General features: G+C 57.6%; 1 protein-coding gene across 1 annotated transcript; it reads right to left on the reverse strand.

The window, feature by feature from the left end:
- Positions 1 to 4301: 4301 nt before the first annotated feature.
- On the reverse strand, positions 4302 to 15457 carry LOC127037069 (cytochrome P450 2F3-like). The gene is made up of 9 exons (XM_050928544.1): positions 14211 to 15457; positions 11870 to 12032; positions 10997 to 11146; positions 10105 to 10265; positions 8984 to 9160; positions 7179 to 7320; positions 6808 to 6995; positions 5461 to 5602; positions 4302 to 4811 (listed from the first exon to the last, which is right to left on the reverse strand). The coding sequence occupies exons 1-9, from the start codon at positions 14388 to 14390 to the stop codon at positions 4630 to 4632; spliced, it is 1485 nt and encodes a 494-aa protein (XP_050784501.1). The 5' UTR covers positions 14391 to 15457; the 3' UTR covers positions 4302 to 4629.
- Positions 15458 to 17410: the final 1953 nt, after the last annotated feature.

The raw sequence follows: 17410 nt of genomic DNA on the forward strand, positions 1-17410 counted from the left end.
CCCCCCTGGAGGCGATTCCCCTCTCTGATCAGCTGACCCCGGGCCAGCACGCTGAGATCAGAGGGGTGCTGCATCTATACCGACAGCTGTTTTCCAACCAGCCTGGACGCACTAATTTGACTGTCCACCGGGTGGAGACCGGGTCACATCCCCCTATAAGATGCTCCCCTTTTCGGGTCACTGGTAAGACTGCCCAGGATCTTGAAAGAGAGGTCAGGGACATGCTGGCTTTGGGGGTGATCCAGCTGTCTTCCAGCCCTTGGGCCTCGCCAGTGGTGCTAGTTCCCAAGAAGGATGGGTCAATCCGGTTCTGTGTGGACTATCGAAAGCTCAATGCCATCACCGTATCTGATGCCTACCTTATGCCCAGGCCTGACGAGCTCCTAGACAAGCTAGGAGGTGCTCGGTACCTCACCACTATGGATCTTACCAAAGGCTACTGGCAAGTGCCGCTGGACGCAGATGCCAGGCTGAAATCGGCCTTTATCACCCCTCTGGGGCTCTACGAGTTTCTGACCCTGCCCTTCGGCCTCAAGGGAGCGCCGGCCACTTTCCAGCGCCTGGTGGATCAGCTACTGAGGGGGATGGAGAGTTTTGCCGTGGCATATATTGACGACATCTGCGTCTTCAGCCAGACCTGGGAGGACCACATGTCCCAGGTTAAACAAGTCCTGGACCGACTCCGAAAGGCTGGGTTAACAGTAAAGGCTGAGAAGTGCAAGGTGGGGATGGCTGAAGTATCTTACCTGGGCCATCGGGTGGGGAGCGGCTGCCTGAAGCCGGAACCAGCCAAGGTGGAGGTGATCAGAGACTGGCCTGCTCCCCAAACCAAAAAGCAGGTCCAGGCCTTTATTGGGATGGCGGGGTACTATCGAAGGTTCGTGCCCCACTTTAGTGCCATAGCCGGCCCCATCACTGAACTGTGCAAAAAGGGGAAGCCAGACAAGGTGATCTGGACTGAGCAGTGCCAGGAGGCTTTCCGGGCGCTGAAGGAGGCTCTGGTTAGCGACCCAGTTCTGGCAAACCCAGATTTTGACAAACCCTTTATGGTGTTCATCGATGCCTCAGACACGGGACCGGGGGCGATGTTAATGCAGGAGGATGAAAAGGGGGAGAGACACCCCATCGTGTACCTGAGTAAGAAGCTGCTACCCCGGGAACAAAGCTACGCGGCCATCGAGAAGGAATGCCTGGCCATGGTGTGGGCCCTTAAGAAGCTGGAGCCATATCTCTTTGGGCGACACTTCACCGTGTACACCGACCACTCTCCCCTGACCTGGCTGCACCAGATGAAAGGAGCCAACGCCAAGCTCCTGAGGTGGAGCCTGCTCCTGCAGGACTATGACATGGACGTGGTCCATGTGAAGGGAAGTGCCAACCTGACAGCGGATGCGTTGTCCCGGAGAGGGGACCCTGAACTTCCCCAGGTCACTGGGCAGAGTGACCCCGCTCAGTTCAGTCTCGAAGGGGGGAGAGATGTGATGGAGCAGGGACTGTCTGTGTGGGGAGTGGGAGAGCAGGGGAGGACTTTAGGGGATGAACGATGCCAGGGCTGTAACCTGAGCTAGGTAAGGGAGGGGAAAGCTTGACAGTGCTGATTGACCCGGTCCGCTCAGACTTGCTCTGTGAATGAATGTGTGGGTGGGGGTGAGTTCAGCCGGTTCTTGGGCTGGAGAAATCCAGCCCTGGGGAACCTAGGTCCTGAAGGAGAGCTCCATTGGGAGGGGACTGGTAGAAGGGAGAAGTAGAGCTCCATACGAATACACACGTGACACCAGCAGCACATTGATAGAATCACAGAATCCCCTTCACCAGAAAAGTAACCTGAATAAATGAGCATGTCCCAAAGTAATGGGCAAACCTGGTAACACTGGCATTAAAAAACTAGTTTGATTGAACTAGGAACACAGCAGCCAGCTTACATAACCTTCACCCACAGCCCACGTGAGCCAGCCAGCAGGGCAAAGGTGCAAAAGAGGCAAACAGTCTCAAGTGGTTTTAATAGGGAGCCAGCCAAGCCGTTGAGTAATATTTGAAAAGGGCTGGCTGTACAGCGGCATTTTGGCTGCAGCGCTGGGGTCACACAACAGCTTAACGAAGCCTAGGTGTGTAATTACAAGATTACTTATATAATTGTCTCTTGGCCATAGCGGAGCTAATTATTTATAGTCTACGCATGGAGTATGTTTTGTTATGGGCGGCAGTGTTGCCTAGTGGATAAAGCATTGACGTGGGATTCTTTCCCTGGCTTCCTGGGTGACCACGGGCAGTTGCTTCTCTTCCTCACTTCTTTGCTTCAGTTTCCCCATCTGTTAAACAGGGACAATGCTATTGCCCTCCATTGTAAAGTGTGTTGAGAGCCACTGATCAAACGCACTATACGAACACTCGGTCTGTTGATTATTATTGGACATCCACAGTGTACAAACACCAACAAGCCAACCCAGTTGGACTCCACTGCGCGTAAAAACACAAGAGCCCAGGAGACGAGGTGGAGTTGAGGTCAGGCTCAGTTAGCTATGCCCCTCCTGTCACTCAATTTTTTTCCTGACGTGCTGAACTCAAAGGGTTCAAACAGCATGACGCTGGCACCACAAAACCAAACAAATGGCAAGATTGGCCAGAAATTAGGAGCGTCGGGTATAGAATATATTTTGGCTTCCGGTTTCGTACGTCACATTTTCTCTGCCACCGTGAAGACTAGAAAGACGCTTAAAAAAACCCAAACCAAAACACAAGCAGAGCTCCCAGAGTCCCATGGCTCACGCGACTGGGGAGTTCAGACAGCACTCGCCTCCCTGAGAACCCCCCGAGGATGGCCAACACTGAGCAGCTGTGATCCAGAGTCAGGGGGTCACACTGATTCACACCCACCAGGGATCTGGCCCCGGGCCTCTTAACCTCTGAAGTCTACGTTTTTCAGAGTAACTAACAAAGCATCAACGCCTGAGACACTTTAAAGGGACTTTTTGGAAAGTGCGGCACGTCCACCCTATGAAAATCCGGGCCCTTGAAGGGGTCTTGAGTTGGCCCTTAAATGAACACATGATTCTATCTGCCAGGCGTCTGATCTGCCATGGCCCCAGCTCTCTCAGTGGGAGCTGAAAATGCCCATCATCCCCAAAACGGTCTTTCAGCAACCTCAGCGATCCTGAGATGAATTCACAGCAGGAGGGAAGGTGTTAAAGACACAGCCCCTTTCATCAGCTTACCCGTGGGCTGGTTGGCAGGGTGGGAGGAATTTAAACCTTCTCCCACAGGAGGCCTGGTGAGGAAAAATAAACAGCCTGGCTTTGCAGTAGCTAAACTGGGCCAAATTCTGCCCTTTTGAGAGCAACCAGAGCAGGAGAAATGTTAGTTTTCGCCACCTTCCTTCTGGCTATCGTGTCTCGTGGTGAAAGACACCGGATAGGTTTGCTGCCCTCCTGGGTCATACACTACGAAGCATGAGAAAGCTCCAGAGGATTTCAGACCTAGCCAGAAACACCCACCAAATGCGCCTCTAAGAGATGCGCTAGGATTCTGCCTTCGCCCCAAACACTGGTCGTTACCCTGAATGCTCCTTTGTTTCCAGTAAAACCACACGCAAATCTTCTCCATGCAGCAAGAGGAGTTTTCTGTCATTATTAAAAAGGCTAAATCTTGTGAATGGACGAATTGGAAAACTTGGACTTTTCAGGGGGCCTGAAAGAAATTCCCGGGACCTCCTGTGGCAAATGGGATAGTCACAGGAAAACTGGGATTCAGAGATTTTAAGGCCAATAATGACTATTACAATCAGTTAATTTGACCTTTACGGAGCCCACTAAGTTGTGTCTAATGAAATGATTCGGTCAGAGAACGGCCCCACAATAATTCCTGAAGCAGATCGTTCAGAAAAACATCCCCTCTTGATTTAAAAGTTGTCAGTGAAGGAGGATCCACCACTTCCCCAGGGAGTTCGTGCCCTAAGTTTCTGCCTTATTTCTAATGGGAATTTGTCTGGCTTTAACTTCCAGGAATTGGTTCTGCCTCTCTGCTCTAGCTTAACGGGCCCGTTAGGCCTGGGGAATGTATTGAGAAGCTGCGGGCGAGATCCCGACGAACTAAACAGACCGAGATACGTAAGCCTCACCCAGCAAGGCAATTTTCCAACCCTCCAATGGTTGTTGCAGCTTTTCTCTGCGCTCAAAATGCAAACAGCAGAACTGGTGGCAGCTTTCCCAGCTCTGCCACACCAGTGCCCAGTCCCGTTAACAACAGCAACCCGGCCAGCCCCGAGCATTCAACAGATCAGGACTCAAAAAAATCCCGGGATTGGCTGAGATTTGGGTTTGTTTTATTTGCTTCTGGTTTCTTTACTCGAGTCAAGTTTCTAAACGTTTCTCTACCACCCCCAGAGCGGGACAATTTTTATTTGTAGTTGATTGTAACGAAACCTTGAACCAAGCTCACGACTCTGGAGCTCCGGACTTTGAAGAGAGAGCAGCCCGCCAGGCAGCAGGGTAAAATCTCAAGAGCAGGAGACACTGCAGTTGTGCTGATTAGACACTGCAAGCGACAAGGCCTGCGAACTCATCTCAGGCGTGCCAAGGCTGCAGGACAGGAGGCTGTGAAAGGGGAGCGGAGGCGGGATGGGCAGCGGCTCTCTCAGCGAGGGACGGCTCGGAACTCGTAGGGGCGCGGCACATTCCCCAGGCCGCTCACCAGGGGCGAGATGTTGATGTCCTCCGGGCGGATGAGGGGCGTGAAGGCAAAGCGCTGCAGAAGGGAGGTGACGAAGAGGAAGAGCTCCATGCGGGCCAAGCCCTCACCCAGGCAGATCCTCTTCCCTGGGGGAAAGGAACACAGTGACGTCCGGGCCGTGCATGGGGGTCAGAGGCGTTTCAGGATCCATCACGCCCCAAGTCTCAGTTTCTCTCTCCCTGCACTTGGGGCTCCGGCGCCTTTAAGACCCTTTCATGTTCCCTGTACTCTGGGGACCGACCCCCAGTGTCAGTTACAGCAGCATTGGGGCTGCTCTAACTCATGCTCCGTCCCCTTCTGGGTCCTGAGGGGGCAGAGAATAGCCCCAGCGCCATGGGTAGTGGGTATCCTAGGCTGGGGGAAGCTGTGCCTCCCCAAACAGCCTGGCATGGCTCCACCCATGCTCCACCCCCAGGAGGCCCCCTCCAGCTGTTCCCTGTGCTCTGCCTTGGCTCAGAGGCTGGGCCTGGGCCTGGGCCTGGCCGCCTTCCACTGGGGAGGCCCCTGGACTCTCCGGGGGTCATTTCTGCCCCACAGCGACACAGAGGGGCCAGATCCCTCCTCGTGGTGACCCCCAGGCCATGACCCCCAGCCAGGCTGAGTTAGTCCATCTGAGGTTGGGGCTGATGCAGGCAGTCGCATCCTCCGAGGCTGGTGCTGGAGCAGAAGTGTTAGGGGATACTCAGCCTGTCCCCCTCCCGCTCCACGGCCCCAGCCCGGGCAGGCCACACGTACCCGTGGAGAAGGCCATGAAGGCATCACGCTTCCAGAAGCCTCCACTCGGGTCCAGGAAATGGGCCGGGTCGAAGGTGGCCGGGTCTTTGAACTGGGTGGGGTCGTTGTGGACAGAGGACAGCAGCGGGAGCACATTGGTGCCCTGGGCAGGGGAAACACACAGCTCCAGCACGCGTGTCCAGAGGATCTCTCCGTCCAGCCAGCTTGCCCTCCATCCATCTGTCTGCCTGTCCATCCATCCCCTGCTTAGCCACCCAGCTATCCCTCCGTCTCTGTCTGCCTCTCCATCCATCCCCTGCTTAGCCAGCCAGCTATCCCTCCGTCCTCCGTCCGTCTGCCCGTCCATCCATCCCCTGCTTAACCAACCAGCTATCCATCTGTCTGTCTGCCTGTCCATCCATCCCTTCCCTGCTTAGCTACCCAGCTATCCATCTGTCTGTCTGCCTGTCCATCCATCTCCTGCTTAGCCATCTACCTATCCCTCCGTCTGTCTGCCTGTCCATCTATCCCCTGCTTAGCCACCCAGCTATCCCTCCGTCTGCCTGCCTGTCCATCCTTCCCCTGCTTAGCCACCCAGCTATCCCTCCGTCCGTCTGCCTGCCTGTCTATCCATCCCCTGCTTAGCCAGCCAGCTTGATGTCCATCTGGCTGTTAATCCATCCCTTTGTCTGTCTGTCTATCCACTCATCCTATCTAGCTTGACCGTCCATCCATCTCTGCCCAGGCACGGCTGGAGAGAGTCTGTCTTGGCTGGTTTAGAGCCACCAAATCCTGCCTCTCGGCCGGGGCTTAGCCAAATTTTCCCAACCCTCTGGGTCTGGGATTCTCCATCCATCTGGCTTCTCCACCCACTCGCCGGTCTAGCCACAGATCTGCCTGTCTGCCCATCCATTGACTCGTTCTTCTGGTTGGCACCGGTGCCGCCATCCATCCGTCCTCCTCAGCCTGTCTGTCCACTTATCCAACAATCCACCCTCTAGCCATCTGGATCATTTTCTGTCCTTCCACCCCGTCCATCCGTCTGTCTGTCATCCGGCTACCCATCTACTGACGCGTCCCTCAGCCTTTGCAAGCACCCATCCTATCTACCCGTCCCAACACATGCCCCTCTCTGGGCACCCGCTCTCCACCCATCCTAGTTACCCATCCCAATGCCACCCCTCTCTGGCCACCCACTCACCACCCATCGTCCATCCATCCAACCCATTTTCCAGTCTACCCAGCCATGGTTCCAGCTGTCTGTCCCTCTCCAAACACCTTCTGGGAGCTGACAAGAGGGGAGATTCCAGCCCAGGGGGAGAAACGTGTTTTCTTGCTTGAACATGGGGAGGAGGGAATTCCCGTTACCTCTGGAAGAAGGAAACCCCTGAAGTGGGTGTCCTGGGTCACCGCATGCGGGACCCCCATGGGGACCACGTCGCCAAAGCGCTGCACCTCGTGGATCACGGCGTCGGTGTAGGGCATGCGGCTCCGGTCCTCCGCCGATGGGCTGCGGTGCCGCCCGATCACCTGGTCGATCTCAGCGTGGACTCTGGCTGTGGAGAAACAAGCGGGATGGAAAGGGCAGCCTGACATCCCAGCTAGTCACGCAGGCAGCAAGGACACGCTAGGTCTGCAGCTGGTGACATCTGAGACCTGGCTGGCGATTTCTGCACCTGCCTTTTAAAATATAGACGGTGGCATGGATCCCGACCTCAGCTCCCCCACCCCGCACTCACCCTGGATCTCCGGGTACTTCATGAGGAGGACGAAGCCGTAGCGCAGGGTGGTGCTGACGGTCTCTGTGCCCGCGAAGAACAGGTTGTGTGTGGTCATCACCAGGGTCTCTGTGTGGAAGTAGCTCAGTGGGTCCTGGTTTTCCTGCAGGGGAATCGCCCAGAATTCAAACCCGCAGCGCTCGAGTATCTTCCACCATCTCCCCCTAGTGGCGGCTCCACGGATGCAGTTCCTGGGTCTACTGCTGCTGCCGGGCGAGGGGGCTAATGCTTTAGCTCAAGGAGCCGAGCCAGATGCTGAGCCAGACGCTGTCAGCCCCGCATCTCCCCGGTTCAAAGCCCACGGCTGGCGACAGCCACTCTGAACAATCGGGGGGCCAGTAAAGCTGGACTTTCAGGACCTCTGCTATATTCAGCAGAGGCAGCGTGTACTTCTCTTTAGCACGGGGGCTGGGGGCTAGTCGTTAGAGCACAAAGCTGGCCTTCAGGACTCCTGGGGTCTATCTCCAGCCCTGGGAGAGGAGTGGGGTCGAGTGGTGGAGGGGGCAGAGTCAGGACTCCTGGGTTCTAGTCCTGACCTGTTGAGTGACCTTGGGCAAGTCACTTCCCTGTCCCTCCCATGCCTCAGTTTCCCCCACTCTAAGCTGTCCTGCCTCCCAGGCTCGTGCGTCACGTGAAATAAGCCATTAATGTTTGCAAAGAGCTCCCAAGCAAGCCTCAAACTGCGATTCTCTGGCAACGCTGCCTGCATTGAGGGCAGGACTGTGAGAACGTGATTCACTGGAGCTTGGGTTACAGCTCGGCATCCCACAACAGATTAAGAGGCCCTGGAGATTATCTCCAAGCAGCAACAAAGGCAGAAACCAGTATGGCTGGTGATGGAGCAGGGAGGGTCTCCAGAGAGACTCCCCTCCCTACAAGTGCGGGGAGCGATTCGGGGCTGGTCACGGGCCACTGGCCTGTGTGGCATGTGGCTCTGCAGGGCCGGGCCATGAGCCCGCCCGTTCTAACCTCAACCCCAAACAAAGCCGATCTGCTCCACAGGCGCAGTGCCAGCCGAGCTCAGCGGCAGGTGCTAGGGCTTGGGTGAGGTTCTTGGGGCTTTTTTAAAGGGGAAGGAATTGGTCATGCGGGCAGGAGCCGGGAAGGCTGAGTGGGGACAGGATGCACCCGGCCCATAGCAACAAGGTTTAAGCCAACCCCCAACAGTACCTGTATTACAGGAGCACCAAGGAACCCCAGCCATGGGCTTGCCCCGCTCTGCGCCAGGTGCTGCTCATTGTTGTAGCTATTAGGTGCATTACGGTAGCACCACCCCAGCCCCAGGCCTGGTGCTGTACAGACACAAAGCCACGAACCCCTGTGGCACCCAAAATCCCCTCCTCCAACCAAAACCAGGGCCCCTCCTTGTGCCAGGTGATACCAAGACAAGGGACAGTCCCTGCCCCAAAGAGCTCACAGTGTCCAGGCAAAGGAAGGCCCATTAGCCCCTCTGCACAGATGGGGAAACTGAGGCATGGGACAGTCACCCAGTAGCCAAGCCAGGAACAGAACCCAGGTCTCCTCGGGCTCGGTCCAGTGCTCCAGCCACCATGACACACTGAAGCAGACACAGTTTTCAAGGCTCAGGGGGGTAGGCGTGTTAGTCTGGCTCTGTAAAAAGCGACAGAGTCCTGTGGCACTTTACAGACTAACAGGCGAATTGGAGCATGAGCTGTCGTGGGTGAATACCCACTTCGTCAGATGCACGTCAGTTTTAAAGGACTCAATTGGCCCACTGCCCCACCCCGCCCTGACAGCCCATTCACCTGCTCCATCTTGAGGAGGAAGCAGTCGATGAAGTCACGGGGGCAGTTGGGGTCAAAGGATTCCTGGTGCATCTTCACCCTCTCCAGCACAAAGAGCCGCAGCTGCTCAAAGTTCTCGAAGATCCTGTTGTGAGGCCCCGGCACGCAGGACATGGGGCCGGGGAAGATGTTGTACATCTGGGGAAAGGGACACGAGTCACCCCATGGCAGCGTGTGAGTTTGGTGCACGTGTTACCGTAAAGCACGGGGCAGCAGTGCACGTGCAATACCATTGTGAGCTCTGTGCGTGCAAAAACATAGTGAACAGAGCAGCAGTGCATGTGCATTTCCATAGTGAGCTCTATGCGTACAATACCATCATGAACGGAGCAGCAGTGCACATGCATTACCGTCGTGAGCTCTGTGCGTGCATTACTGTGGTGAGCTCTGCGTGTGCATTACCATAACGAACAGGGCAGCAGAGCACGTGCATTACTGTGGTGAGCTGAGCTCTGTGCACATTACCACAATGCACGAAGTAGCAGTGCACATAAATTACCATGGTGACCTCTGGGTGTCCAATACCATGGTGAGCTCTGTGCATGCAAAAACTTGGTAAACAGAGCAGCAGTGCATGTGCATTGCTATAGTGAGCTCTGTGTGTACAATACCATCGTGAACGGAGCAGCAGTGCGCCTGCACTACCATAGTGAACTCCGCACGTGCATTAGCGTAATGAACAGGGAGGCAGTGCAATGTATGCACATTACCTTAACGACCAAGGCAGTGCAGGCGTGCGCAAGCCAGGCCACCATAACGAATTGTGCCCATGCCCGGCACGTTATCGTGATGCGCCGTGCAGGGTGCGAGCATGTTACCCACACGAACCATGCACGGGAGTGGGTCCGTTGCCATAACAACCCGTGCGCACACGCTCCGGGGATGCGTGCATCGCTCCTCCTGTCGGACGGAGGCTTTGGTCAAGTGAAGAGACGGCAGGGCAGGGAACAAGGGGATGGTGACCACCTGCTCTCCATGTCTGCCCAAGGGGACACTTGGAGGGATCACGGGGGGGACCCCACCCACAGATGCAAGGAGGCCCCCCCCAGATGCAGTCTCCTCGCCCCCCCAGCAGCACCTACCTGCCCCCACAGGGAGCTCAACAGCTGTAAGTTCTGGTTCATGAGGCTGACCAAGGTGAGAAAGCTCCCGTCCTGGTACTTGAACCGGTCCCCGAAGACGATGGAGCAGATGACGTTGGAGACGGCCCGGCTGATGAGGAAGGTGGGGTCGAAGGGCGCGGCTAGCGAGGGGAGGGAACCGGCTGTGAGCGGCAGGAAGTCTGGCTCGGTCATTGCTGGGCTGGGAAACTGGCAGGGGGGACTCAGGAGCGGGGGCAGGGGTTCCCCTTGGTGTCAGTGCAGCGCTAGGGGGCGCTCTCTTCTCTCAGTGCTGACTCAGCTGGGCACTAGGGGGTGCTGTGGGGCAGGGAGCAGGATGGGGGCAGCAGGGGGCGCTCTCCCCCGGAGGGCAGGGCTGGCCCCAGGATGGACCTAGGGGGCGCTGTGGGGCAGGGAGCAGGACGGGGGTCTCAGCAGGGGGCACTGTGGGGCAGGGAGCAGGGCGGGGGTCTCAGCAGGGGGCACTGTGGGGCAGGGAGCAGGGCGGGGGTCTCAGCAGGGGGCACTCTCCCCTGGCAGACAGGGCTGGCCCCAGGACGGAGCTAGGGGCGCTGTGGGGCAGGAAGTGGGGCAGCGGCAGCATGGGGTGCTGTGAGGCAGGGAGCAGCAGGGCAGCAGAGGGCGCTGTGGGGCAGGGAGTGGTGGGGGGATCAGCAGGGGGCGCTCTCCCCTGGCAGGCAGGGCTGGCTCCAGGGCGGCGCTAGGGGGCACTGTGGGGCAGGGCGCAGTGAGGCAGCAGGGGGCGCTGCAGGGCAGGGAGAGGTGGGGCAGCAGGGGGTGCTGCGGGGCAGGGAGCAGCTGCGTCCCAGCCGGGGGCTGCAGCCTGGCCGCGTAGGGCCCCCGGGCGACCCACCTTGCATTTGGGCGAGTTCCTGCACCAGGCACTGCGCCTCCTGCTGGATCCGCTCCTCCAGGCTCCGCTTGCCCATACCGAAGTCGCGCAGTGTCTGCAGGGCGAATCTCCGCAGGACTTTCCACTTCTCCCCGTTGCTCAGGACGATGTCTGGGGTGGGGGCACTGAGTAGTGAAGGGAGGGCACCAGGGAGCCCGGCTCCCCCCACCGACGCCAGCCCCACACTTGGAACAACAGATGATAACCGAGCCCTGCTCATGGGCTGCCAAGAGACCTGTCCCCATTGCCCTCCCAGAGCTGGGAGAGAACCCAGGAGTCCTGGCTCCCAATCCCCTGCTCTGATCACTAGCCCCCACTGCCCCTTAAATTGGTCTCTCTCTCTCTCTCTCTCACACACACACACACACACACACACACACACACACACACACCAGGACTGAGGGAAACTAGGAATCCAGGTCCCCCGGAGATGACCTGTGACACTGACTCTTGCTGCGGGGAAGTGAATGATTGTCCCCATTTTACAGGTGGGGAAACTGAGGCCCAGCAAGACTCAGCGACTTGCCCATAGTTGCGCAGGAGGTCAATGGCAGAGCTGGGAATTGAATCCAGATCCCACCGAAGCATCTTCCAATCTAAACAGACAAAGGGTGGGAGGGGAAACTGAGGCAGAGAGCGGGGAAATGACTGGCCGGAGTTGTGGGAAAGGTCATCCAGCAGGTTACTGGAGAACCCAGGTGTCTTGGCTCCCAGTCCAGTGCCTAAACTGCAAAGCCAGCCAGCCCCTCTGTGGGTCCTGCCTCACTTCCCCGTGTCTGCAGAAGGGCTGAGTGGCTGAAAGACGGGAAGGGGCCAGAGGGTGGGATTCCTTACCGTTCCCTTGGGTGAAGCGGAAGACCACGGGCAGATCCCCGCGCCCGCTGAACTCCTCGGCCTGGTCCACCAGGGCCTCCTTCACCGCCTGGTATCCACACAGCACCACCACCCGCCGGGAGCCCAGGTGGAGGGTGTAGACGGGCCCGTAGCGCTCGCTTAGCTGCAAACCCAGAGTGACCCAGGAGTCAGAATATGGGGCCCCAAACCAAACATAATCACACCATCTTGCTTCAGCCACTAGACCCCGCTCACCTCCCAGAGTTGGGAGCGAACCCAGGAGTCCTGGTTCCCAACCCCCTGCTCTAACCACCAGATCCCACTCCCCTCCCAGAGTTGGGAGAGAACCCAGGCGTCCTGGCTTCCTGCTCTAGCCACTCAACTCCACCCCTCGCTCAAAGCCAGGGAGAGAAACCAGGAGTCCAGACCGGATGTGACCAAGTGGCTGTTACCACTCGAGCTGCTCAGGGGGTTGGGGGAAATGCCGACCTGTGACCCGGTTCTGACGAAATCTGCCCGGTTTCCTAGCAGACAGCGAGGCCGGGGCTGAGCGTTTGGGCTCCCCAGCTCCAGGGCAGGACTCCCCGGCCCCAGACTGCCCGAGCTCGACAGCCCACTGAGCCCGGCGCTGCCCCACTAGCCGAGCAGCCCCCAGCCCCTGGCAGCCCTGGGGTCCCCAGCCTGGGGCAGTCGGAGATGCTGCTGGCCCTGGCCCTGGCCCTGGCCCTGGCCCTGGCCCTGGGGTGAAAGGCACGTGGCTGGCCTCAGTTTCTCTGCTGCTATTCAGTGGGGTCAAGCTGAAACTGACAAGAATCACGTCCATTTCATGCGCTGCCCATTCCAGGTTTGGTGCCACAGTTGCAGAGATGCTAAGGCAAGAAGTGACCATGGAGTCGGCCCCCCTGGACAACGAGAGTCCTGGCGCAGAGCTTTCAGCAGAACAGCCCATCTCGGTTTCAAACAGGCAGCGAAAAAACCAAACCAAACCCAAACCGTTTCCAAAACAAACGTTCCTGGAAATTTCCCTTTGCAACAAAACCAAAGTAGCAAAACTTCCCAGGAATCAGAAATTCCAAGTTTTGGCCAGTTCTAGTTAGCATGGGGGGAGGTGGGGGGTAACTGGGCATCTGGACTCCTGGGGTCCACTCAGGGCTCTTCCACCAAGCTCCCTGTATGACCTGGGGCAGGTCACTGCTGCACCTGTGCCTCAGTTTCCCCATCTGTAAAAGCAGGGCAGCCGGTTGCTACCCTGGGATGTTTTATAAACTCAAGTGGTTCCAACACGGTGCTGAGGTGAGTCACTAGCTGGGCGGCCCCCACGCTCTCCTGTGGACCCAGCTATTAATGGCTAGGACTTTGCATAGATTCACTTGCCCCATATGTGTCCAGCTGGGGTTTAAGGCTGGGCCACCTGCCCCTCAAAGCCAGCCGTGTCCACGTGGGCATGAACAGGGCATCAGCAGGGAGCTGCGCCCAATGGGGCCTCGCTGAATCTTTCACTTTAGTCTGGCTCTGCCTGGTGCAGCTGGATACTCCACTTCCTTCATTAGAGCCACCCTGCACTTCAGCAGCTGCGGGGAGGGGCTGGGCGCCAGGACTCCTGGGTTCTATCCCCGGCAGTGGGAGGGGAGTGGGTGAGTTTGAACAACAAGGACTGGGTGCCAGGATGCCTGGGTTCTTCTACCCTTGTCACTGATTCCTTGTGTCACCTGAGGGGAAGCTGCAGCACTCAAGACAAGGGGGCTCTGGTCTGGACTGCGCTCTCCAGGGGCTACTGGCAGACACACACAAAGGGAGAAGGGGGCTTTGAGTGCCCAGAACTAGTGCTGGTGTTTGCACAGGGGGGTGAGTGCCCAGAACTCGTGCTGGTGTTTGCACAGGGATGGGGTTGAGTGCCCAGTACTAGCGCTAGTGTTTGCATGGGGGAGAGCTGAGTGCCCAATACTAGTGCTGTGTTTGCACGGGGGAGAGCTGAGTGCCCAATACTAGTGCTGTGTTTGCACGGGGGTGAGATGAGTGCCCAATACTAGTGCTGTGTTTGCACGGGGGTGAGATGAGTGCCCAGTACTAATGCTAGTATTTGCACGGGGGGTGAGTGCCCAGTACTCGTGCTGGTGTTTGCACAAGTACATAAGTCAGCGAGGCAGCCCAGCACGTGAACATTGTTGGATAAGGTCCTGGCTACATTAAATCTGAGGCTTCACTAGCTGTGCTCTCCTCACTTCTGCTAGCAGGGGTGGGGACCTGCACCCCCCTTAGTGACAACAGGGAGCCAGAAATTCCCTGGCCCGCTGCAGGGATTCCCAGCCTGTTCCCACGCCAGCCGCCAAACTCCCCCTACCTTGAGAAGAGATTTGACCATGTCCTTGGTATCGAGCTGCAGCAGGTTCCCCAGCAGGGGCAGCGGGCGCGGTCCCGGGGGCAAACACCCCCTCTTCTGCTGGCCCTTCCCGTGCAGGCAGACAACCAGGCAGGAGAGGCCGAGGAGCAGCAAAAGCAGCGTGGCCGTGGTGAGCTCCATGTCGCACACTCGGGCGCAGGGGGAACCGGGTGCTCCGGCCTGCACTGGCACTGAATGACTTTTTGGGTGCCCTGATGGCAGACTCTTCGGGAGGGAAAGGGGCGGGATTCGGAGCCGACTGACTCACCAGGCGGGCAGGGCCCAGGGCTTTGTGCCAGCTGCTGTCAAGCTGGCGGGCGTCCCTTGCCAGATGTGCTCTGAACATGGCGGAACGGGCATTTCGCAGGCCCCTTCCGAACCCAGGCGTCTAGCAGGGGTGGCTTGGCCTGGCGTGGTACCCGCTTGTCAATTCTGTGGCACGAACATCTCCAGCTGAGGGCTAATCAGCGCGGAGCAGAGCGGAAGAATCACTGCTCGGGTCTTGCTCACAACAGCCCTGTCGATCCAGCCCAGGATGATGTTCGCATTTTCTGCAGCAGCGTCATACTGGTCACTCATTTAGCTTGTGGTCCATTCACTCGGGTCCCCGGCTCCCTTTCCAGGCAGTCAAGTCCCATTGTGCATGTGCAACTGATTGGTCCTTCCTAAGTGGAGCACTTTGCATTTGTCCTGATTGAATTTCAGCCTGTTTCCTTCAGACCAGTGCTCCAGTTTGCCCAGAGCCCTCTGGGGGGGCCAGCTCCCATTGGCCCTAGGGCGGGGGGGGTGGGAATGGGGCACGGGCCGGTCCCCTCTAGGGGCTGCCAGCCCCGATCCAGCCCCACAGCGAGGGATGGGCTGGCTCAGGGGCTCAGCTACGGGGGAGCCTGTCTCCTCTAGAGGCGCCAGACCTGATCTGCCCCAGGGATGGGGGACAGGATCTAGCTGCGCTGTAACCCGCTTACCCAGCCAGTATTTGCCTTTGGCTCCTTGGCGTTGAAATCCCAGACGGTGATGGGGGACCTGGGTGGACGGACACAGAGATGCACAGACAGAGGTGTCCTGTTAGGGGCTGCGGCAGAGAGCCCCGGGGGTGGGGCTGTTCTACCTGGGGCAGCAAACTGCCCCATATCACCCCCACAGCCTGAACCCCAGAGCCATGGTTGGCCCAGAGCCAGGAAAAGAACAGGCTCCCAGCTCCTCCCCACCCATCTCCACTCTAACCACCAGACCCCACTCCCCTCCCACAGTCAGGAAAAGAACCCAGGATTCCTGGCTCCCAGGCTCCCCTACTCTAACCACTAGCTCCCACTCCCCTCCCAGAGCTGGGATAGAACCCAGGAGTCCTGGCTTTCAACCCCCCTGCTCTAACCACTGGACTCCACTCCCCTCCCAGAGCTGGGACAGAACCCAGAAGTCCTGGCTTTCAGCCCCCGTGCTCTAACCACTGGACTCCACTCCACTCCCCTCCCAGAGCTGGGATAGAACCCAGGAGTCCTGGCTCCCAGCCCCTCCCCACACCCAAGCTCTCACCCTTAGGGTATTTCTACACTATGAAATTAGGTCGATTTAATAGAAGTCGATTTTTTAGAAATCGATTTGATACAGTGGATTGTGTCCCCCCCAGTCGGCGGAGTGCGTCCACAGGACTGAGGCTAGCATCGACTTTCGGATGTAGCCATCCCACAGTTCCCGCAGTCTCCCTGCCCATTGGAATTCTGGGTGGAGCTCCCAATGCCTGATGGGGCGCACACATTGTCGCAGGTGGTTTTGGGTACCTGCCCTCAGTCATCCCTCCCTGCAAGGGCAGACAATCGTTTTGTGCCTTTTTTCCGTGTGGGCGCCATCCTGCTTTCAGCAGACGGTGCAGTAGGACTGCTAAGCACCATCCTCCAACCACCGCTTCCGCTGCCCCTCTGCTCTCCTGGTGCCATGAAGCCACCTGGCAGGTCCTCTAGACGACCATGGTCATCCACCACTCTGCTCTCCTGCAGACGCCATAGCACGGCAAGCATGGAGCCCGCTCAGCTCACCGCAGCAGTTCTGAGCACCGTGAACACCTCGCGCATTATCCTGCAGTACGTGCAGAACCAGAACCTGCAACACCAGGCGAGGAGGCGACGGCAGCGCGGTGACGAGAGTGATGAGGACATGGACACAGACTTCTCTCAAAGTACAGGCCCTGGCAATATGGACATCATGGCGGTAACGGGGCAGGTTCTAGCCACTGAACGCCAATTTTGGGCCCAGGGAAACAAGCACAGACTGGTGAGATCGCATAGTGTTGCGGGTGTGGGACGATTCCCAGTGGCTGCGAAACTTTCGCATGTGTTAAGGACACTTTCATGGAACTTTGTGCCTTGCTTTCCCCTGCTCTGAAGCGCCAGAATACCAAGATGAGAGCAGCCCTCACAGTTGAGAAGTGAGTGGCAATAGCCCTCTGGAAGCTTGCAAGGCCAGACAGCTACCGGTCAGGCAGGCAGCAGGGTCAGTGACCAGGAGAACCTGTTCTTGGGAGAGTTACCCAAAAGGCTTGTCCTAGGGTTTGTGGATAATGATGCCTTTAGCAGAATTACGCTAAAAATCCCTTTCATTTTAAACATTACGATATCACTTTTCTGGCCTTGTATGTGGCTGGTGAACAGATACCGACCAAGCCTCTGCAACCGGACTTCGAGGCAGGAGGCTCCGTGAAAGAATATAAGAACTTGGTACAGACGGCTGGTAAACACATGAAAGATTGTTCTGTTAATCGACCGTGAGGAGTTTGCACAGGGTTACACCTTGTTTGCCTTTGCCCTGTCTCCCAACCTGGAATGCACCGGTCACTATCCCCTAATTAAAACCAGGAACCTGAGAGCAGAAATACGTTTTGGGAAGGCTTTAACGGTCTCCGTCAATATGATTGGGGGGGGGGGGTTGACAATGTCATAGCGATAAATCAGAGGAGAAATGTGCTGTTTGACTATATGTGAACATGGACACCATGTGCCAAGGTTTGGGGGGGAACAATGCAGCCCAGCACAGCCCCCCAGGGACTCCAGCACCCACGCAGACGTCTCATCGGGCAGCGAAAGGCCTGAGTAGCCGGATCCCCCTAGAGCTGGAGGGCAGAGGGTGGCCGTCGCTTTTAGAAAGGCTAATTCACAAGTGCTGGGCAA

Source organism: Gopherus flavomarginatus, chromosome 18, assembly GCF_025201925.1.
Source record: "Gopherus flavomarginatus isolate rGopFla2 chromosome 18, rGopFla2.mat.asm, whole genome shotgun sequence".
NCBI classification, from domain to species: Eukaryota; Metazoa; Chordata; order Testudines; family Testudinidae; genus Gopherus; species Gopherus flavomarginatus.